The sequence below is a fragment of the Stenella coeruleoalba genome (genome assembly GCF_951394435.1).
Source record: "Stenella coeruleoalba genome assembly, chromosome: 2".
NCBI classification, from domain to species: Eukaryota; Metazoa; Chordata; class Mammalia; order Artiodactyla; family Delphinidae; genus Stenella; species Stenella coeruleoalba.
Genome location: NC_137147.1, coordinates 150,166,766 through 150,189,140, shown reverse-complemented (window position 1 = coordinate 150,189,140; position 22,375 = coordinate 150,166,766). Strand labels below are relative to the sequence as shown.

Here is a 22,375-nt window from a genome sequence, read left to right as displayed (position 1 = left end):
TACCTCTTCTATCAGTATAAACAATACTCATCCTTTAAAGCCAAGTAAACTAACACTTATGTAGATCATTCCAAGTAAAGTAATCTCACTCCCCTTTGAAAAAAACCAACCATCATTGCACTTATTAAAATCCCTCTTGCTTTATTGTGGTTATTTACATTCACCTCTTATCTCCCACCCAATAAAATGTACATTCTCTGAAGGTTGGTTCCAAGACTTCTTCATTATTACTATTATCTTTATAGGATCTGCTACATTATAGACCTAGTAGATACACAGTAAATAGCTAAAGAACAAATATTCCATTCCAATAAAAGAATAATTACAAAAATTATTGTTCTATACAATTATAAGTTTCTATGTTCCATTCACAGAAATAGGCAAATTTTCAATCTGAGACTTATTCAAGTTGAGAGAAAAACATCCCGGAGGTTTAAAATCATATGATTCATTTAAAAACCAAACACACAACTGAGCTTAACAACAGTGAGGTGAAAATCAAAAATCTCATCTTTTGAATGCAATAAAACTCTTCATTCTTATAAAAATTTTCAGAATAGGCAACCTCTAATATAGCTTAATCTATTTCCTTGAATTCAGTAAATGTTTTAAAATTAGTACTAATATATTTTTAAAACTGAACCAAATTTTTCTCTCCCTGTGAGCTACTGGTCCAACATCATAGATGGGACCTATTGTCCACATAAGTCATTTTCAATGCATACATTAATTTATTCAACAAATATTTACTGGGTGCCTAATCACTATCAATGCCTGGCATAGACAAAAATCCAAACCACACACATTCTAGTGAGAGGACACAGAAAATAAACAAAATATACAGTGAATGAGATGACAAAAGATGATCCAGAGAAAAATGAAGCATAAAAAGGAGATAAAGAGCACTGGGGTAAAGCACAGGAGAAAGGATATAATTTTAAATCAAGTGGTCAAGGAAAGGCTCACTCATCAGAATAAAGACCCAAAGGAGATAAAGGAGCTAATCATACAAAAATCTGGGAAAGAGCAAACTAGTCACAGAGAATAATAAGTACAAAGGTCCTGAGACATAATATCATCCCCTCTTCCATTTTTTCCACTAACCCAAAATATCAAAACAACTATTGGTTAATCTTATCTGTATAGATTAGCTTGGTGCAGCAAACATACTGATATTTCAGGTAGCAAAGGCCTCATGAGCAAAAATAAAGAACAGTGGGGTCTAAAGAATTCAGAAGAATATGAAAAACATGGTGCTCAGTGAATTCTGAGTTAAGTGTGTGGTAAAACCAAATTCTCAGTGTCTTCAGAAATATTCATCAACAGTTCTTTCTGCACAGTAAGCAAGTTGTACACTTCTCTTAATTTGAAAAGGAAAAAGAATTATACAGACTACATACTAATTTCAAGAATTCTAGTGATTTAAGAAATTTACTTCAAAACTGAAAAAGTGTTAGTCACTTTACTACATATTTTAGGTATCTTTTTTTAAATCAAATATTGTTGGACAGCCCTATTTTTGTTCTCATTTTACAGTGTAAATACATGAAGATTTCATCTTGACACCATTGGTCACCCCTGAAACAAATTTAGCGAGAGAATATAGACCAATCAGGTACTTTGTAAAACACTCTGGCAGTTCCTCAAAGGCTTGACATAGGGTTACCATATAACCCAGCAATTCTAATCCTAGATATATACTAAAGAAAAATGAAAAGACATGTCCAAACAAAAATGAGTACACAAATGTTCACAACAGCAATATTCATAACAGATTCAAAGTTAAAATAACCTAAATGGATAAACAAACTATCATATATACATACAATGGAATATTACTCAGCAATAAGAAAAAGAAGCACTGATATATGCTACAATATGGATGAATCTTGAAAACATTATGCTAAATGGAAGACACAAATCACAAAGGATCACATATTTTATCATTCCATTTACATGAAATGTTCAGAATAGGCAAATCTAAATAGACAGAAAGTAGATTAGTAGTTGCTTAGGGATGAAAGGAATTGGAAGGAAATGGAGATAACCACTAACGGGTACAGAGTGCCTTTTTAAAGTGATAAAAATGTACTAAAATTAACTGTGGTAACTGCACAATTCTGTGAATATACCAAAAACTATTAATTGTATAATTTAAATGTGTGAATTGCATGGTATATGAACTGTATCTCAATAAAAATGTTATATACAAAAGATTTAAGTCATATAATTTTTCAATAGAAAAAAATTTAAAAGATCAACTAGTTACCTGAGATCTTCTGAATACTTCTTAAAGATACAAAACCTTTTACTTGGACGATTACTATGAAAGCTGGGAGAGACAAAACAGATTTTATTAATTTTACTATACAGTAAGTCATATTAATTTATTAGCTATATATCAAGTCTATACTTAAATCTCTAGTTTTGAATAAAATATTATGATATAAATAATAATATAATGTTCATCATCCCTGTTTCATTCAGCATTTCAGCTTACATTCTTATTTATCTATTTATTTTCTAGTGAAATGTATTTCACTAAGCATATTTTTATACAATCAGCACCTCACCCTCACATAAAAAAAGGAAATACTCAAGAGTTTAAAAAAGTAAAGCAAGTCAAATTATTTTCTTCAACTGTTAAGAGTTGAAAACAATTTAAAAGTTTTGCTAATAACATTTTTGCTATAATATGAATGGTTACCAATAAGAATCATTTTAAAAATCCTTTACCAACTTAACATGTTTGTGTTGAGGAAGGGGAGTAGATTCCAAATTATCCTGGAAGTTAACAGTAGTTGAGCTAAATGCCACTGCTGGCACTTGTAAAATGGATTTGTAAAATCAAACATTTAGAATTCTTTGCAATTACTAGTAGAGGTTTTTTTTAAAAAAACAAATTAAAGCAGAACTCTTGAGCTAAAACAATGCTTCCCCTAAGCACAGAACAGAAAACCCCTAACCAAGCTTTGTAGCTGATGCTGATAGCTTTTACACACCCTTTTAAATCTGATAAGGAAAGCTTTCCTATACTAGAAAACCAGGATCGGCTTAGCACAGTACTACTTAGCACAGATAAAAGTGGAGTCATAGACTCGTAACATGAGCATCATCTGGGAGCTTATTTAGAAATGCAAAGTCTTGTGACTCCCACATAGCAACTGAATTAATCTCTGGCAGTGGGGCCCAGGAATCTGTTTTAACAAACTTTTTCGGTAATTCTTATGCAAGCTAAAGTTTGAAGAGCAGCAGCTTGCAATGATAGACCTAAAGTAGCCAACACACCAAATCAATTCTAAGTCTCAGATACAAGGCAACCATCACCAGCAGAGCATGTATGTATGGGAAAAGAAATACTCTGACCAGTTATAATCCCCAGAGAACATTCTCAGAAGATTTTTAATACTTATTTCTTCAATCTGGGGATAACTACTACTAAAGAGTTTATAAATTCAGCATAACATGACAAAAATAATTGAATGGTTTTTTTAGGAAGAAACCATCAAGAGGTTGGGAACCACTGAAATAATATGCAAAAATTTGTGCACATACTGTATTTCCTCAGAGTGTGTCCCAGATTTTATCTGATTCCCAAATAATGTGAACCAAGTAAATTATTTTTTTTTATGAGATTTAAAAGTAACTTTTAAAAGCTCTTTCTTCCTTCTCAACAGACTGTTTCAGTTCCTTTATTTGGTAAGAGGAGAGGAAAAAATTACGTTTTAGGGTCTTTTGATGGCTTCCATTTCTGTCTATAACTTGCACCTTATTAAAATGTTGGTACTTTTAAAATTTTAGTTGTCTGAATCCAGTTTTAATTTAGAGTTCCCTACCTATAAAAAAAGACTTATACTGTCATTTCATTTATATTTATTACACAAATTCCATTCTTCTAGTTTTGTGTATTATAGGAATGGAAAAGTGGATCTGTAGCTCACCAACAGAGGGGAAAAAAAACTACCTTTCTTCTTCCTAATAGACCTGTGTAAAGTTAATAACAATAGGGAAATAATCTAATAAAGGAAAAAAAAGGTTAAGATTTTTATTACGATTCAGTAAAACATAACATTAAAATCTAGGTTTTGAAAATTCACCATCTACTTAGACTATATATACATAATTACCAAACTCATTAAGCTATTCTCTAAAAATAGATGAATTTTATTGTATATAAATTATACCTCAATAGGACTAGAGGCAAAAAAAACTCCCTTTGACCATCTTGCTTTGATACAAGTAAAAAGTTTACCTCTGATAAAATACAAAAGTATGCAACAATATTGACAGTATGCCTACTATTAAGACACCAAACTGGAGGTTGATGATACAATAAAGCAGGTTGTTTGCCTTAGAGTTCATGGTCCAGGGTTTGGGAGGGGAAGGTTGTCAAAAAGCAACTGGCACAGAATAAATGCCAATAAACATATGCTAAACAAGTGAATATATATTCATTATCACAGGATAAACATCAACAGTGACACACACACAGTTTTGTGGTTGCATGAGGGAAAGCTGCAGGTAAATGGAGAAGTCAGCACAATTAGTAGTACATTTCAGTTAGGAAGCTCCATATACTGACTTACTCCAGGCAAAGCAAAGAAAATAAGAGTTGAAGGCTCTTGGAAAAGTAGTTAGGAATTAGATATTAAAAGGTCTTACATTCTCCAGAAAATTTCAACTTCATCCTATTAATATTAGGAAGGTAAAGGATTTTAGGCCAAAAAATATCCTGACCAGATATGAGTAACAAAAGAAAGGAAGAAATGGAAAAGGGCCAAAGGGGTGGGTTGTGGACAGAAGACCATTTATGATGCCATCACAATAATCTTAACTGTTTTTCTAATGACTATTATTTAGTGCCAATAAATCTATATAAAAAATATAATGAACTAAAGCATATCCTATAAAAATTAATTCAGGAATCTGTCTTATTATTATATAGGAACAAATTGTTATACCAGCTTTCTTTTTCCTTGGAAAAATTTTAAATCATCCTTCAAAGCCTAAATGAAATGTCATTTATACAATACCTTCTCATTTCTTGTTTAAAGAATTCATCGTTACCTTCTCTGGGCTCTCACAGTCATTTGTTTATCACATTAAGCTAGGTAAATAACTCTCTCCTACTAAATTGTGAAAATTAAAGGCAAGGACTTTATGATACTGAATAATGACAATTTAGAAATAATACCTAAAATTACTTGAATATCTCCTAAGTGCAAATCATTTTATTAAGCACTTTAAGTACATTTCCTCTAATAATCACAGTAACTTTCTCTTCAAGAAAAGGAAAATGGGAATCAGTTAAGTAATTTGCCCAAAGTCACACATGTAATAAATAAATGGTGAAGCTTGGTTTCAAATCCAGATTTGTCAGATTCTTCACCACCAGCTTACCACACTTCTTAGCAAACAGTAAGCTCTGCTACAAAAAGAGATATTAGGTACTTATGGCTGTTACCTTAATTCTATTACATGTAGAGAAAAAAAGCCTTCTTTCTTATACATAATGTTGAAAAATAATAGCAATATTACATAGTAATGCATTTTCATTTTTTCAGGTGACTTCTACTGCTACCTAAAGGCTATAAGCAAACAGGGTGCAATAATTTAAACAACCAAACCCAAATAATGCTACTTCTTTAAAAAATCACTTAAAAATTATATGTTTAATGATGCTCTTCTTTGTAAGAGTCTTATTCCAAAAATGCTCCAACTGCATAAGATTTTTTAATATCCTCTTTTGAGATTTTATTTAGAGGCTTTCTTTTATAATTACAATAATGACTCTCACTTGCTGTTTGTAATGTGCTAGGTGACATGGTAAATACAAAGAGCCCCTTCTTCTCAAGGAGATAATACACATACAAACAAACATAACAAAAGGCAGAACAGATGAATGGCACACAACTCAAAGCAAGGAATGATCCCTGTGAGTGGTTGTGGTGATCAGACACTTCAAAGAAGGTAAAGTGAAAGGAAGGACAGGGGTATTCCAGGGACTAACAAAGAAGGAAAAGCCACTTGTCAAAAATGAGTATGGGAGAAAGTTTATTCTGGAGAAGAGCAGTCTGAGACTGGAGGGGAAAAGACCAATTGAGAGTACAGAGGTAGTATGGGATAGGGATTTAAGGGACTCATCCTCTGGAGAAAATGAAGTTTCTGTACATATAAAACTCAAACCTGTAACAAGAATTCACACTGGGAAGAAGTAGTGGTTGGGCCATTCAATGGGAGATACCTAAGGCAGTGAGTGAGGCAAGGGTACATATGAAGTAGAGAAAAAGGAAAAGTGATTTACCAAACCCTACGAGTGGCAGTGGAAGCTTTCAGTTCCACATGAGGCTAACCATGAGTAGGATTGTGTGTCCTGACAATGAAGTGCAGGGTTGGGGCTCACTGGGAATTGGGATAAGGGTAGAAGGCAGTTGGGCTAACTGGGAATGTTTTAGAATAGAATGGATGTGGAGGTTTTACAGGACAAATGAGAAGCCTATGATAATGGGAAAGGGAAGAGTAGAATGACCCTTGGCTTAGGAAAACACAAAATATTTTCCGATTTGCTCCCCTATAAACTAAGGGCAGAATTAAGGCCGTATTTGGGAAGCCATACATTTGTCAAAGAACAAGAGACATTCCACACAGAAGTACACTTGGGAAAGGATGGCCAGGGCCTGGTTTAGAGGAAATGGATTATAGGTGTAGTCCACTGTAGTAGGTGGGAGGCAGAGAGGCAGAATGCAGAAGGTGCTGTCTCAGGAAGCCATGACGCACAGTGGCAGATCAAGGGAACTTCACAAGCTTAAGATACTTGCAACAGTGAATTTTTTCCAGCTGGTATTCCACATTCACACAAATGATGCCCTGAAAGAGTACTGGATGGTAGTAAAGTGAATTCTGGAAAGATGATAATGTTTGGTTTATTTAGGTTCTTTTTAGATGCCAATGAGTCAAAGGTAAAAACAAAACAAAACACGAAATAATTAGAAATACAGAGTTAGATCTCAGGAAAACTAAGGAATGAAACTGGAAGATTCAAAGTTGAAAGGTAAAAGTGACAGTGGTTACATTACGAAGAAAGGAAATGTAAGGAGGCGAGAAGAGCTGAAGGAAGGCAATGAATAGGAGTAGGCAAAAAGGAAGAAGAAAAATAGTGGTAACGGTTAAACACAAGCTGAGAAGAACAGTTTCAAAAGTGAGTGACAACAATGACTCTAAAGAAGTCATAGAGTAGTAAGAGCGAAAAAAAGTGAATAAATACAGGGATCAGTACTTGATAATCTTTAAAGGGGCAGTGTTAGTTGGTAGGTGAGGATGATACTCAAATTAAAAGGTAAAGAAATGAATCACGAATATGCTAGTAACAAATACTTTTTACAAATGTCCATGGTAATAAGAAGACAAGAGATAAGGAAAGTAGGGAGTAAGGACAAGTCTCCCTCATCTTAAAAAAAATACCTGAAATCATCTGTAAGCAGAAGGAACCTGGTAGATAAAAGATGAAGTTGCAAATTAACTGAATGAAGTTGTGGAAGAACTAGAGGAGATAAGGGGCAGGGTTAACTTTGGAGAAGTAGAACATGTTTGATTTCTGAGATTAATGCCTGGATAAATGTAACAGGAAAAAAATTTGAGGCTGAAAAGATTAATTAAAAGGATGACCTCGAACTGTGTATTTGTAGGCCATGTTAATGACTAAGAGAATCCGAAATAAAATCTTTAGAGTACCAAAAAAATGTTTAATCAGATACTGTAGGTAAGAATAAAGAAGTATTTAAAAATATAGGACCCAATTCAAGTTAAAGATCATGAGTCAGAGTTGATTGAATCAAGCACTATTTGGGGGTCTAGAATTGAGCATAAAGTTCAGAAGAAGATGGTCAAGTCTTTGGCCTTTATGCCAGGTAAGCATGACTAAATGTGTAAAGGATTCTAGAACAAAAACAAAGCAGCAATCAAAACAGATGACCCTGAGGGTGAGGATGACTATAGTTAGATAGGTGCTGCTGGACTGGAAAAAGAACTCAAAGCCCAGAAAGTCATTGGGAAATGGGAATTCAAAAGAAATGAACAGTATATATGACAAGACTAAAATAGTACTGTGGTAAGAAAGGGGGTACAAGTCTAAAGGTGATGTTAAGCACTGGCACTAAAGAAGTCAAGTTACCATAATGTCAGGCTAGTCATCAAGGGGGTTAAAAAACTGTGAAAGAGGTGCCGGAGCCATCAAGAAACGTGGGAGAGTCCTTGAAAGGAGTACCTGATAATGACCAGAAAGTAACACAGAGGTCATGTTTTGATCTATAAGAAAATCACTTTTATTAATCATATTCTAACTTTTGAAAAAACAGAACCTCACTTTGAATAATCAACCTAACCGGCTTATATCTGAACAACTTTTGACTATTTTTTAAAATTTTATTTATTTATTTTTTAAATGTTTTATTCTCATAATCTGTCACTATTTTTTTCTTTTTGCCACGCCACGTGGCATGTGGGATCTTAGTTCCCTGACTAGGGATGGAACCCACACTCCCTGCACTGGAAGCGCAGAGTCTTAACCACTGGACTGCCAGGGAAGTCCCAATTTTTGACTGTTTTTTAAAAAATAAAAATCCATCCTGAAGGATGCCCCAACTAATGAGATACAAATGAAGATAACATAGGCTATGAAGGCTCTCTCTGCATAGAATACTCTAATTATCTAAGTTGAATGAATTAAAGAAAAATAATTCCAACAATGGCATCATGACTGAAATAGTCTCTCATTTCACTGAATGAATGCAAGGAGACATGGCTTGATGGATGGATGGACAGACAGATGCATTACAGAGAAAAAGAGAGAGAGAAACAGACTCAATGAAGTTTCTAACATCACTGAAAACCCTGGAATCTCTCAAAGTGACTGCTTTGAAGAGAATAACACTCATGAGATTACATGTTTTTGTTTCATAAATATACTTAAAACATTTACTTTTCTGTCTTTGGAAGTAACCATGTTTGAAAGTTCTATAGGAAAAAAAATTCCAATAGAAAAACTATTTTCCCTAACAAACCTATCCTAATTTCATTAGTCTAACTGTTCTTAAAATTTGAGTTTCCAGGAACTTCATGAATTACTATGCCGAAAAATAGTGCCAGGAATCATCTTAGAAGTTTTCTTAGAAGAGAAAAACTGACTTCTAATAGGATAACTGTTTTCAAAAACAAACTTGCTGAACTGTAATTTTAATTGGTAATTATAGATGTTTAACTCATCTTACCTCATCATATGATTCACATAGGCTTTGCTACAGCTAGTGTTGTATCTGCAAAAACTACAGTGGACATATGTAGGAAAATGGTTTGCAAAATCTTTTATTTCAGAACAACACTCAATGCACTTGTGAACTCCCCGACGACACCTTATAGAGATATAAAGAAAATGATAAAAATATATTTTAAAACAAAAATAATAAGGGACCACCTTATTAATTTTCTGTTAATTAAAGCTAAGGTGTTTAACATCTTCAAACAGAGACTTATTATTTGAAAAATCTGCTATGGAACAGCAGCTACAATAAATATAAAAAATCTAATGTCAGCTAATGTTTCTTACTGGAAAAAAGGGATTAATCAATTGGTTAAATTAACCAATTCAAACATCACAAGATATAAGCACAACATAAAACACCAGTGTAATAAATGAATATTATAGAAAAACAGTAATTCAAGTACTGTTCAACTGTTGTAAAAAATATTTTTTATTATTTGCTTGGCCTTAAGTGACAGCGTATAAATGTACAAGAGAGTTGTTTAATAGGGTAAATTTATATTAAATAAAGTTTTTATACTTAAGATTAAATTAGTATTGTGTATCAAGAATAAAAGATTACCTTAAATTCCTCAATGCTGTATTGACTTTACTTTTTTTATTGCTACTAGCCAATGTGCTTTGTTTCTTTTGCATATTAGGTATTTTTGATTTGTATTTAGATTTACTTCCATTAGGCTTACTTGCATTAGGTTTACTTGCAATGGATTTAGTTATATTAGGTTTACTTGTGTTAGATTTTGTGGGATTTTTAGCAGTTATATTTTTAGTCCTTGGAGGTGAGAGCTGAAGGGTAGAAGTGCTTGCACTAATGGTAGGTGTAGTTGAAGATCCTGATTGAAGAGGGCCAACTGAAGCTCGAATAGTAACCTACAAAAATGAAGATAATATTTGCTTTAGAAAATTAATCACTGCATTACTGTTAAAATATCACTGCATAACGAAAAGTTAAACATCAAGTTTTTGGAAAGGGCAAGTATAAACTGTAACTGGTAAGTCTTCCATTTATTCTAAATGTTCATATCAATTAAATGAAATTAAACTTGATATTTACTCACTTGTAATCTTACATTTTTGTACTGATATCAGTTATATGTTAAGAGTTATTAATGGATAATTAGGAGTTAAAGCAAATTATATGAATATTAAAATAGCACATTCCATAGCTATTTCTATGCTCTGATATAACTAAAAATTCACAAACACAGAGGTCAAAATTTAAATCTCAAAGCCTAGAAAGGACTGTGTTACCCTTCGACAACTATAAAACAAAGAGATCTACAGTAAATGTGACTTCTTTCCAGGGGCTCATTGGGCAGGATTTATGTTTACAAAGGTTATGTGAGGGGTTATATCAATTCACTATACTGCAGGGCGAGTTTAATAATACTCAGAATTTCCTTAAAGGAAGCTAATACAAGACTTAACATTTGGTATTAAGAAATTATATTTGCTGGTTGACAATGAAAAACACAACTGCTCCAACTTTCTCATTAATCATTTGATTATACATCCCCACACAGCCTATGAGGAAGTACCATGAAAAACATGTGCTTTAGTATCATACAAAGGCATTGGACTAGGAATCAAAAGACCTGAGGTTAAAGCTAATACCACTCCTTTCTAGCCATGTGACCCTGAATCAGTAACATCCTCTCTAAGCTTCTTTATCTATGATAAGGGACAATACTTCCCTCGTCTACCTCACTGGCTTACTATATGGATTAAATAATAGAATATATGAATAAACATAACAAAAGCCTAATTCTAAGGTGCTATAAAAACATTTAGTATCATTATTATTATTATTATTAAGGGAAAATATGAGAGAGGACTGCACTGCTTACATTAGTGTTCTGCATGTCTAGTCCCAGCATGGAATGAATGGATTGCAGGGAAGGATGCTGGATAGCTTCTCTTGCTCTAGGTCTTCAGAGCATGGCTTTATATTGTTTTAGTTAATTCAAATAACAGACATACCCACATTCAAAGGTAAGAACCCAAAGCCAAATATAAATGTTTTGGGGATTATTTCACTTTGGATTATCCATGCCTCTGTTTCCCTCCACTGGAGCAAATATTCAAGAGCTGACTGTGTATAAAGAAGTCAGAAAAAACAGAGGTATATAAGGCAAAAAGGGAAAAGTAAATTACAATCATCAGTATGCAGTCAGACATGTGTTTGCTCACTTAAAACATAATGCTATCCAGCAGCAGAACTTGCTTCTCTGAGAGTAGACTCAGTAATAACAATTTCAATAAACATCTGAGAACCTACAGCATTCAAGGCACTATACCAGATGCTGAGGACACAAAGATAAATAAAACATGATTCCTGATCTCAAGCATCTTACAGTTTAACAGATAAAAATGACATATACACTGCCAACTGGAATAGCTCCAAAATAGCCTATGTAACATTGACATAACCCATTAACCCTGGAACAGTTAATCTAGCTATACTTTTTACAAAGGAATACCACTCTAGAGTTGCACACACTACTGACCAAAAAGCAATGGTTAGAAGTTTTATTCCTAAACATAGGAATGGTAAAACCTAAAATTAAAGTCTTAATTAAATCAGAAATCATTTTTAAAGTATTCTATTCAATAAATAAAACCAGGCAGGAGTGTCTATTATCATACAAAATGTTAAAATACAGCATATTTGAACTCACTTTTGTTCCTGGAGGCAATCCTTCTAGTTGTTTAGGTTTTATAAATGTCCGATGATGCTGAGTCTTGTGATCCATTTTCTCTTTGCATGTTAAAAACTGTAGTCTGCATTTTGTACAACGATGTATTCCTTTTTTCTGTTTAGAAAACAGAAAAAGTGAAGAAAAATAATTTCTACAACCACAAATATTGTGTCCTGAAACTGCTCTGATTTAATTTTAATGATACTAATTTTAAAACTAGTATTTTACATCTCTTAACATATATAATAGCAAAATGTTGTTTTATTTTTTAAAACATTCTTTGCATTAGTATTTAGGTTTCAAAAATGTCTGTTACTATCCAGAAATTGAACATGAAAGTTGCATCAATAGATTCTAATTAAAGTTCTCTCAATAGTGCTATGAAAGCTCTTTTTTTTTTTTTTTTGCGGTACGCGGGCCTCTCACTGCCGTGGCCTCTCCCGCCGCGGAGCACAGGCTCCGGACGCGCAGGCTCAGCGGCCATGGCTCACGGGCCCAGCCGCTCCACGGCACATGGGATCCTCCAGGACCAGGGCACGAACCCGCATCCCCCGTATCCGCAGGCGGACTCTCAACCACTGTGCCACCAGGGATGAAAGCTCTTTTAATTATAATTTTAAAGTACTTAGACACATGATACTGTGAAAATGAACTATACTACATTTTTATCCTATAAAAGAGTAAATTCTTTTTAATTTTTGCTATTTCTAGTTGGTTGACAAGTTGGAAAAATAAATTCAAATAGCCAACCACAGATTTCAGAGAAAGTTGTTATAGCAATGGTTGTATAAAGCAGTGTTGTCTAATAAAACTTTCTTCAATGATGAAAACGTTCTAGAGCTGCATTACCCAATACAGTATCAACTAGACATATGTGGTTAATGAGCACCTGAAATGTGCCAAGTGCAACTGAGCAAACAAATTTTAAATTTTAATTAATTTAAGGTTAAATAGCCACATACAGCTAGTGGCTACAACATTGCACAGTGTGGATATGGAAGCATAAATAAAAACAACTATTCCCAATCCACTTACTGGCTGAGACCCCTTGACTAAGTCCCTCCTCAAACTTAATCCTGTTATTATTCCACAGATGGGAAACAGGACCCAAGAAAAATCCAAATCACTTTCCCATAGCTATTCAGTGACAACTGCCAGACACCTAATCCAGTGTTCTTTCTACTACACAATATCAACTACAATATTGATATTTATGCTCTCATTAATTTAAAAATTATATATGTATATGCAAACATATATATAAACTGAAACAACATATAAATACAAAAGAATGTTTTCTCTAAAGCTACGATCTGCCAGATACATCACTATTTCCATTTAAATACAATCAATCATTTATAAAATTCGAACAGATAATACACTGGGAAGTACCTAGCACAGTACTGGCACACACCAGGCGTTTCATAAATAAAAGTTCTTTTCAAAGTTCAAAGCAATATATAAATATAATATGTTTGTATTGTATTTTAGGTGCATCTTAAGACTATTTTAGAAGTGTGATGCATTCTTGGAGGTACAGGCAACTGAAATTCACTCATATTTGCTCAAAGAAGAGGAAGAAAAAGAGAAAACGTGGGCAAGAAACAGATACCAAGTCAAGAGGACAGAAAAAAAGTTCTCCAGAATCCAGTACCCAGAAATCTTTTCTCTATCTATAATCCCTCCCGAGGTTACCTTTTCATTTCACCGCTTTAAGTATCATCTATCCAACTACCTACTTGATATCACTACTTGATGTCTAATATGCATCTCAAACCAACATGGACAAAACTGAATTCTGGATTTCTTCCCTACCTCCCTGCCCCCCAAAATATGTTCTTTCCTCAGTCTTCACCATATGACAATATATGAAAATTCCACTCTTGCAGCTGCTTGGGACAAAAAACTTGGTCACTCTCTCTCACATCCTATATCCAACCCATTAATAAAAGGTGTCAGCTCTACCTTCAAAAACTGTCATAATATTTCCACTTATTACCTACAACCACTGCTACAATACTTGTCCAAGACACTCAACTTGACTAATAATAACCTCCTATGTTCTCCCTTTCATGTTCTTTCTTCCCTATGGTCTATTCTCTTCACAGCTGCCAATGATCTTAAAACATGGCAGATCTTTCACATGCCTAAAATGCTGATGGTTTTCCAAAGTCCTGATTCCAGTTTACAAAGTCCTGATTCTGGCTCTATATGAATTGGCCTGCATTCTATTGCTACAACCTTATTTCCTACTACTTTTCCTCTTATTACTTTACTCTGCTCCAGCCACAACTGGCCTCTGTGACGTTCTTTGAGTGCTCCAGGTACACACTCACTTCACTCCCGATATGTTACTTCTCCCAGATTTCCTCACAGCTTACTCCTTTATTTCCTTCAGAGAGGCCCGTTTTTGGCCACTATATATACAAGACAAGGCCACTATATATACATGACATTGCTCTAATAATGTCATCTCAAATACAAGTTTTTGCTCAGCTATAATTTTCCAGTCTTTTGTAAATAATCATACAAATTGTAAATTTCTTGAAGGATGCATGATGATCCTTCTTATTGATAGATTTTCCCCTCTTAACTGCTGGCTGTCTACCTCCTAGGTGCTCCAAATACACACACAAAAAAACTGGACACGCATGTCAAGTGAAGACATGAAACTCAGGGTATAAAAACTGATTAAAAATCACACAGCCAGGGAGAAGCTTCAAGATGGCGGACGAGTAAGACGTGGAGATCACCTTCCTCCACACAAATACATCAGAAATACATCTACATGTGGAACACCTCCTACAGAACACCTACTGAATGCTGGCAGAAGACCTCAGACCTCCCCAAAGGCAAGAAACTCCCCACGTACCTGGGTAGGGCAAAAGAAAAAAGAAAAAACACAGACAAAAGAATAGGGACGGGACCTGCACCAGTGGGAGGGAGCTGTGAAGGAGGAAACGTTTCCACACACTAGGAAGCCCCTTTGCGGGTGGAGACTGCGGGTGGAGGAGCGGGGGTAAGCTTCGGAGCCACGGAGGAGAGTGCAGTAACGGGGGTGCGGAGGGCAAAGTGGAAAGATTCCCCCACAGAGGATCCGTGCCGACCAGCACGCACCAGCCCGAGAGGCTTGTCTGCTCACCCGCCTGGACGGGCGACGGCTGGGAGCTGAGGCTCCAGCTTCGGTTGGATCCCAGGGAGAGGACAGGGGTTGGCTGCGTGAACACAGCCTGAAGGGGCTAGTGCGTCACAGCCAGCCGGGAGGGAGTTTGGGAAAAAGTCGGGACCTGCCTAAGAGGCAAGAGACTTTTTCTTGCCTCTTTGTTTCCTGGTGCACCAGGAGAGGGGATTAAGAGTGCCGCTTAAAGGAGCTCCAGAGACGGGCGCAAACGGCGGCTATCAGCGCGGACCCCAGAGACGGGCATGAGACGCTAAGGCTGCTGCTGCCGCCACCAAGAAGCCTGTGTGCGAGCACAGGTCACTATCCATACCCCCTCTTCCGGGGAGCCTGTACAGCCCGCCACTGCCAGGGTCCCGTGATCCAGGGACAACTTCCCCGGGAGAACGCACGGCACGCCTTAGGCTGGTGCAACATCACACTGGCCTCTACCGCCACAGGCCCGCCCCGAACTCCGTAACCCTCCCTCGCCCCGGCCTGAGTGAGGCAGAGCCCCCGAATCAGCTGCTCCTTTAACCCTGTCCTGTCTGAGCAAAGAACACACGCCCACAGGCGACCTACACGCAGAGGCGCAGCCAAATCCAAAGCTGAAGCCCAGCAGCTGTGCAAACAAAGAAGAGAAAGGGAAATCTCACCCAGCAGCCTCAGGAGCAGCAGATTAAAACGCCACCATCAACTTGATGTACCCTGCATATGTGGAATACCTGAATAGACAAGGAATCATCCCAAATTGAGGAGGTGGACTTTGGGAGCGACAATATATTTTTTTTCCCTTTTTCTCTTTTTGTGAGTCTGTATGTATATGCTTCTGTGTGTGATTTTGTCTATATAGCTTTGCTTTAACCATCTGTCCTAGGGTTCTGTCTGTACGTTTTTTGTTTTTGTTTTTTAGTATAATTTTCAGTGCTTGTTATCGGTGGATTTGTTTTTTGGTTTGGTTGTTCTCTTCTTTCTTCCTTTTTTTAATTACTTTCAAAAAATTTTTTAATAATTACTTTTTGCTTTTATTTTAATAACTTTTAAATTTTATTTTATCTTTTTCTCTCTTTCTTTCCTTTTTTCTCCCTTTTATTCTGAGCCATGTGGATGACACGCTCTTGGTACTCCAGCCAGGTGTCAGGGCTGTGCCTCTGAGGGGGGGAGAGCCAAGGTCCAACAGAGACCTCCCAGCTCCACATAATATCAAAAGGCGAATATCTGCCAGAGATCTCCAACTCAACGCCAAGACCCAGCTCCACTCAACGACCAGCAACCTACAGTGCTGGACACCATATGCCAAACAACTAGCAAGTCAGGAACACAACCCCACGCATTAGCAGAGAGGCTGCCTAAAATCATAATAAGGTCAAAGACACCCCAAAACACACCACCAGACGTGGACCTGCCCACCAGAAAGACAAGATCTAGCCTCATCCACCAGAACACAGGCACTAGTCCCCTTCACCAGGAAGCCTACACAACCCACTGAACCAACCTTGGCCACTGGGGGCAGACAACAAAAACAACAGGAACTATGAACCTGCAGCCTGTGAAAAGGAGACCCAAAACACAGTAAGTTAAGCAAAATGAGAAGACAAAGAAACACACAGCACATGAAAGAGCAAGGTAAAAATCCACCACACCTAACAAATGAAGAGGAAATAGGCAGTCTACCTGAAAAAGAATTCAGAATAATGATAGTAAAGATGATCCAAAATCTTGGAAATAGAATGCAGAAAATACAAAAAACGTTTAACATGGACCTAGAAGAACTAAAGAGCAAACAAACAACCATGAACACCACAATAAATGAAATTAAAAATTCTCTAGAATGGATCAATAGCAGAGTAACTGAGGCACAAGAAAGGATAAATGACCTGGAATATAAAATAGTGGAAATAACTACTGCAGAGCAGAATGAAGAAAAAAGAATGAAAAGAACTGAGGACAGTCTCAGAGACCTCTGGGACAACAATAAACGCACCAACATTCGAATTATAGGGGTCCCAGTAGAAGAAGAGAAAAAGAAAGGGACTGAGAAAATACTTGAAGAGATTATAGTTGAAAACTTCCTTAATATGGGTAAGGAAATAGTTAATCAAGTCCAGGAAGCATAGCGAGTCCCATACAGGGTAAATCCAAGGAGAAACATGCCAAAACACATATTAATCAAACTGACAAAAATTAAACACACAAAAAAATATTAAAAGCAGCAAAGGAAAAACAACAAATAACATAAAAGGGAATCCCAATAAGGTTAACAGCTGATCTTTCAGCAGAAATTCTGCAAGCCAGAAGGGACTGGCAGGACATATTTAAACTGATGAAAGGGAAAAACCTACAACCAAGATTACTCTGTCCAGCAAGGATCTCATTCAGATTTGACAGAGAAACTGAAACCTTTACAGACAAGTAAAAGCTAAGAGAATTCACAACTGAACCAGCTTTACAACAAATGCTAAAGGAACTTCTCTAGGGAGGAAACACAAGAGAAGGAAAAGACCTACAATAACAAACCAAAAACAATTAAGAAAATGGTAATAGGAACATACATATCAATAATTACCTTAAATGTAAATGGACAAAATGCTCCCACCAAAAGACACAGATTGGCTGAATGGATACAAAAACAAGACCCATACATATGCTGTCTACAAGAGACCCACCTGAGACCTCGGGACACATAGAGACTGAAAGTGAGAGGATGGAAAAAGATATTCCATGCAAATGGAAATCAAAAGAAAGCTGAAGTAGCAATTCTCATATCAGACGAAATAAGACTTTAAAACAAGGATTATTACAAGAGACAAAGAAGGACACTACATAATGATCAAGGGATCAATCCAAGAAGAAGATATAACAATTGTAAATATTTATGCACCCAACATAGAAGCACCTCAATACATAAGACAAATGCTAACAGCCATAAGAGGGGAAATCGACAGTAACACAATCATAGTAGGGGACTTTAACACCCCACTTTCACCAATGGACAGATCATCCAAAATGAAAATAAATAAGGAAACACAGCTTTAAATGATACATTAAACAAGATGGACTTCACTGATATTTATAGGACATTCCATCCAGAAACAAGAGAATACACTTTCTTCTCAAGCGCTCATGGAACATTCTCCAGGATGGATCATATCTTGGGTCACAAGTCAAGCCTTGGTAAATTTAAGAAAATTGAAATTGTGTCAAGCATCTTATCTGACCACAACGCTATGAGACTAGGTATCAATTACAGAAAAAATCTGTAAAAAATACAAACACATGGATGCTAAACAATACACTACTTAATAACCAAGAAGTCACTGAAGAAACCAAAGAGGAAATCAAACAATACATAGAAACAAATGACAAAGAAAACACGATGACCCAAAATCTATAGGATGCAGCAAAAGCAGTTCTAAGAGGGAAGTTGATAGCAGTACAATCTTACCTTAAGAAACAAAAAACTCTCAAATAAACAACCCAACCTTACACCTAAAGCAATTAGAGAAAGAAGGACCAAAAAAACCCCAAAGTTACCAAAAGGAAAGAGATCATAAAGATCAGATCAGAAATAAATGAAAAAGAAATGAAGGAAACGATAGCAAAGATCAATAAAAGTAAAAGCTGGTTCTTTGAGAAGATAAACAAAATTGATAAACCATTAGCCAGACTCATCAAGAAAAAAAGGGAGAAGACTCAAATCAACAGAACTAAAAATGAAAGAGAGGAAGTAACAACTGACACTGCAAATACAAAGGATCATGAGAGATTACTACAAGCAACTCTATGCCAATAAAATGGACAACCTGGAAAAAATGGACAAATTCTTAGAAATGCACGACCTTCTGAGATTGAACCAGGAAGGAATAGAAAATATGAATAGACCAATCACAAGCACTGAAATTGAAACTGTGATCAAAAATCTTCCAACAAACAAAAGCCCAGGACCAGATGGTTTCACAGGCGAATTCTATCAAACATTTAGAGAAGAGCTAACACCTATCCTTCCCAAACTCTTCCAAAATACAGCAGAGGGAGGAACTCTCCCAAACTCATTCTACGAGGCCACCATCACCCTGATACCAAAACCAGACAAAGATGTCACAAAAAAAGAAAACTACAGACCAATATCACTGATGGACATACATGCAAAAATCCTCAACAGAATACTAGCAAACAGAATCCAACAGCACATTAAAAGGATCATACACCATGATCAAGTGGGGTTTATTCCAGGAATGCAAGGATTCTTCAATATACGCAAATCAATCAATGTGATATACCATATTAACAAATTAAAGGAGGAAAACCATATGATCATCTCAATAGATGCAGAGAAAGCTTTTGACAAAATTCAACACCAATTTATGATAAAAACCCTGCAGAAAGAAGGCATAGAGGGAACTTTCCTCAACATAATAAAGGCCATATATGACAAACCCACAGCCAACCTCGTGCTCAATGGTGAAAAACTGAAACCATTTCTACGAAGATCAGGAACAAGACAAGGTTGCCCACTCTCACCACTATTATTCAACATAGTTTTGGAAGTCTTAGCCACAGCAATCAGAGAAGAAAAGGAAATAAAAGGAATCCAAATCGGAAAAGAAGAAGTAAAGCTGTCACTCTTTGCAGATGACATGATACTATACATAGAGAATCCTAAACATGCCACCAGAAAACTACTAGAGCTAATCAATGAATTTGGTAAAGTAACAGGATACAAAATTAATGCACAGAAATCTCTTGCATTCTTATACACTAATGATGAAAAATCTGAAAATGAAATTAAGAAAACACTCCCATTTACCACTGCAACAAGAAGAATAAAATACCTAGCAATAAACCTACCTGAGGAGACGAAAGACCTGTATGCATAAAATTATAAGACAATGTTGAAAGAAATTAAAGATGATACAAATAGATGGAGAGATATACCATGTTCTTGGATTGGAAGAATCAACATTGTGAAAATGACTATATTACCCAAAGCAATCTACAGATTCAATGCAATCTCTATAAAACTACCACTGGCATTTTTCACAGAACTAGAACAAAAAATTTCACAATCTGTATGGAAACACAAAAGACCCCGAATAGCCAAAGCAATCTTGAGAAAGAAAAACAGAGCTGGAGGAATCATGCTCCCTGACTTCAGACTATACTACAAAGCTACAGTAATCAAGACAGTATGGTACTGGCAGAAAAACAGAAATACGTATCAATGGAACAGGATAGAAAGCCCAGAGATAAACCCACACACCTATGCTCATCTTATCTTTGATAAAGGAGGCAAGAATATACAATGGAGAAAAGACAGCCTCTTCAATAAGTGGTGCTGGGAAAACTGGACAGCTACATGTAAAAGAATGAAATTAGAACACTCCCTAATACCACACACAAAAATAAACTCAAATGGATTAAAGACCTAAATGCAATGCTAGACACTATCAAACTCTTAGAAGAAAACATAGGCAGAACACTCTATGACATCAATCACAGCAAGATCCTTTTTGATCCACCTCCTAGAGAAATTGAAATAAAAACAAAAATAAACAAGTGGGACCTAATGAAACTTAAAAGCTTTGGAACTTATTCCAAAGGCAAAGGAAACCATAAAGAAGATGAAAAGACAACCCTCAGAATGGGAGAAAATATTTGCAAAAGAAGCAACTGACAAAGGATTAATCTCCAAAATTTACAAGCATCTCATGCAGCTCAATATCAAAAAAAGAAACAACCCAATCCAAAAATGGGCAGAAGACCTAAAGAGACATTTCTCCAAAGATGATATACAGATTGCCAACAAACACATGAAAGGATGCTCAACATCATTAATCATTAGAGAAATGCAAATCAAAACTACAATAAGATATCATCTCACACTGGTCACAATGGCCATCATCAAAAAATCTGCAAACAATAAATGCTGGAGAGGGTGTGAAGAAAAGGGAACGCTCTTGCACTGTTGGTGGGAATGTAAATTGATACAGCCACTATGGAGAACAGTATGGAGGTTCCTTAAAAAACTACAAATAGAACTACCGTATGACCCAGCAATCCCACTACTGGGCATATACCCTAAGAAAACCATAATTCAACAAGAGTCATGTACCACAATGTTCATTGCAGCTCTATTTACAATAGCCAGGACATGGAATCAACCTAAGTGTCCATCGACAGATGAACGGATAAAGAAGATGTGGCACATATATACAATGGAATGTTACTCAGCGATAAAAAGAAATGAAATATTGAGTTATTTGTAGTGAGGTGGATGGACCTAGAGTCTGTCATACAGAGTGAAGTAAGTCAGAAAGAGAAAAACAAATACCGTATGCTAACACCTATATATGAAATCTAACAACAAAAAAAAAAACAATGGTCATGAAGAACCTAGGGGCAAAACGGGAATAACTACTCAGACTTACTAGAGAATGGATTTGAGGACACGGGGAGGAGGAAGGGTAAGCTGGGACAAAGTGAGAGAGTGGTAGTGTATATATGGACATATATACACTACCAAATATAAAATAGATAGCTAGTGGGAAGTAGTCACATAGCACAGGGAGATCAGCTCGGTGCTTTGTGACCAGCTATAAGGGTGGGATAGGGAGGGTGGGAGGGAGGGAGATGCAAGAAGAAAGAGATATGAGGATATATGTATATGTATAACTGATTCACTTTGTTATAAACCGGAAACTAACACACCATTGTAAAGCAATTATACTCCAATAAAAACGTTAAAAAAAAAAAAATCATGTAGCCCATACAGTTGGCCCACACATCTCCTTCATAATTATCATTCTTCCTACATCTATATCTCACTCTGGAGCTTAATATAGCATATGGGGAAAATGATGTTAAATCCCCATAATGAAGTAAAACTACTGTTTTATACTTTATTCTCCCTTTGAAAATTAAAAGCCAAAGAAGAAATACAGAGTATCAAGAATAGTGTTTCTCAAACTCTGTTCCGCAAGAAATGTTAATAGGTATTGAGCAAATAAAGGGTTCAATAGCTAAATAAGTCTGGGGAATACATATAATATCATTACTTAGAGATTTACAATGTTCATTAGCATGTTAAAATTTCTGAGGAATCCTGTTGTGAAAAAGAAACAACGATTTAATTTTGTAAATCTAGGCCTTTACCAAATTCATTTACCAGTAGCAATTGGTGGCGGCGGAGGGGGGGGGGCGGGA

The 22,375-nt window shown here is 36.0% G+C and overlaps 1 protein-coding gene across 12 annotated transcripts in view; it reads right to left on the bottom strand.

Annotated features, from left to right (window-relative positions):
- Positions 1-22,375, bottom strand: part of ZNF280D (zinc finger protein 280D) — a 125,550-nt gene that overhangs the window by 48,570 nt on the left and 54,605 nt on the right. For 11 of the 12 annotated variants that reach the window (XR_013827367.1, XR_013827368.1, XR_013827369.1 and 8 more), the window contains 4 exons: positions 11,995-12,129; positions 9,879-10,186; positions 9,267-9,407; positions 2,270-2,332 (listed from right to left, as the gene is read on the bottom strand). Coding sequence is in view for 2 of the 12 variants with exons in the window: in XM_079915171.1 (XP_079771297.1) it covers positions 2,270-2,332; positions 9,267-9,407; positions 9,879-10,186; positions 11,995-12,129 (647 nt within the window). In the remaining 10 variants the exon portion in view is untranslated. The remainder of the gene's footprint in view (positions 1-2,269; positions 2,333-9,266; positions 9,408-9,878; positions 10,187-11,994; positions 12,130-22,375) is intronic. The other variant, XR_013827370.1, reaches the window with a different exon arrangement.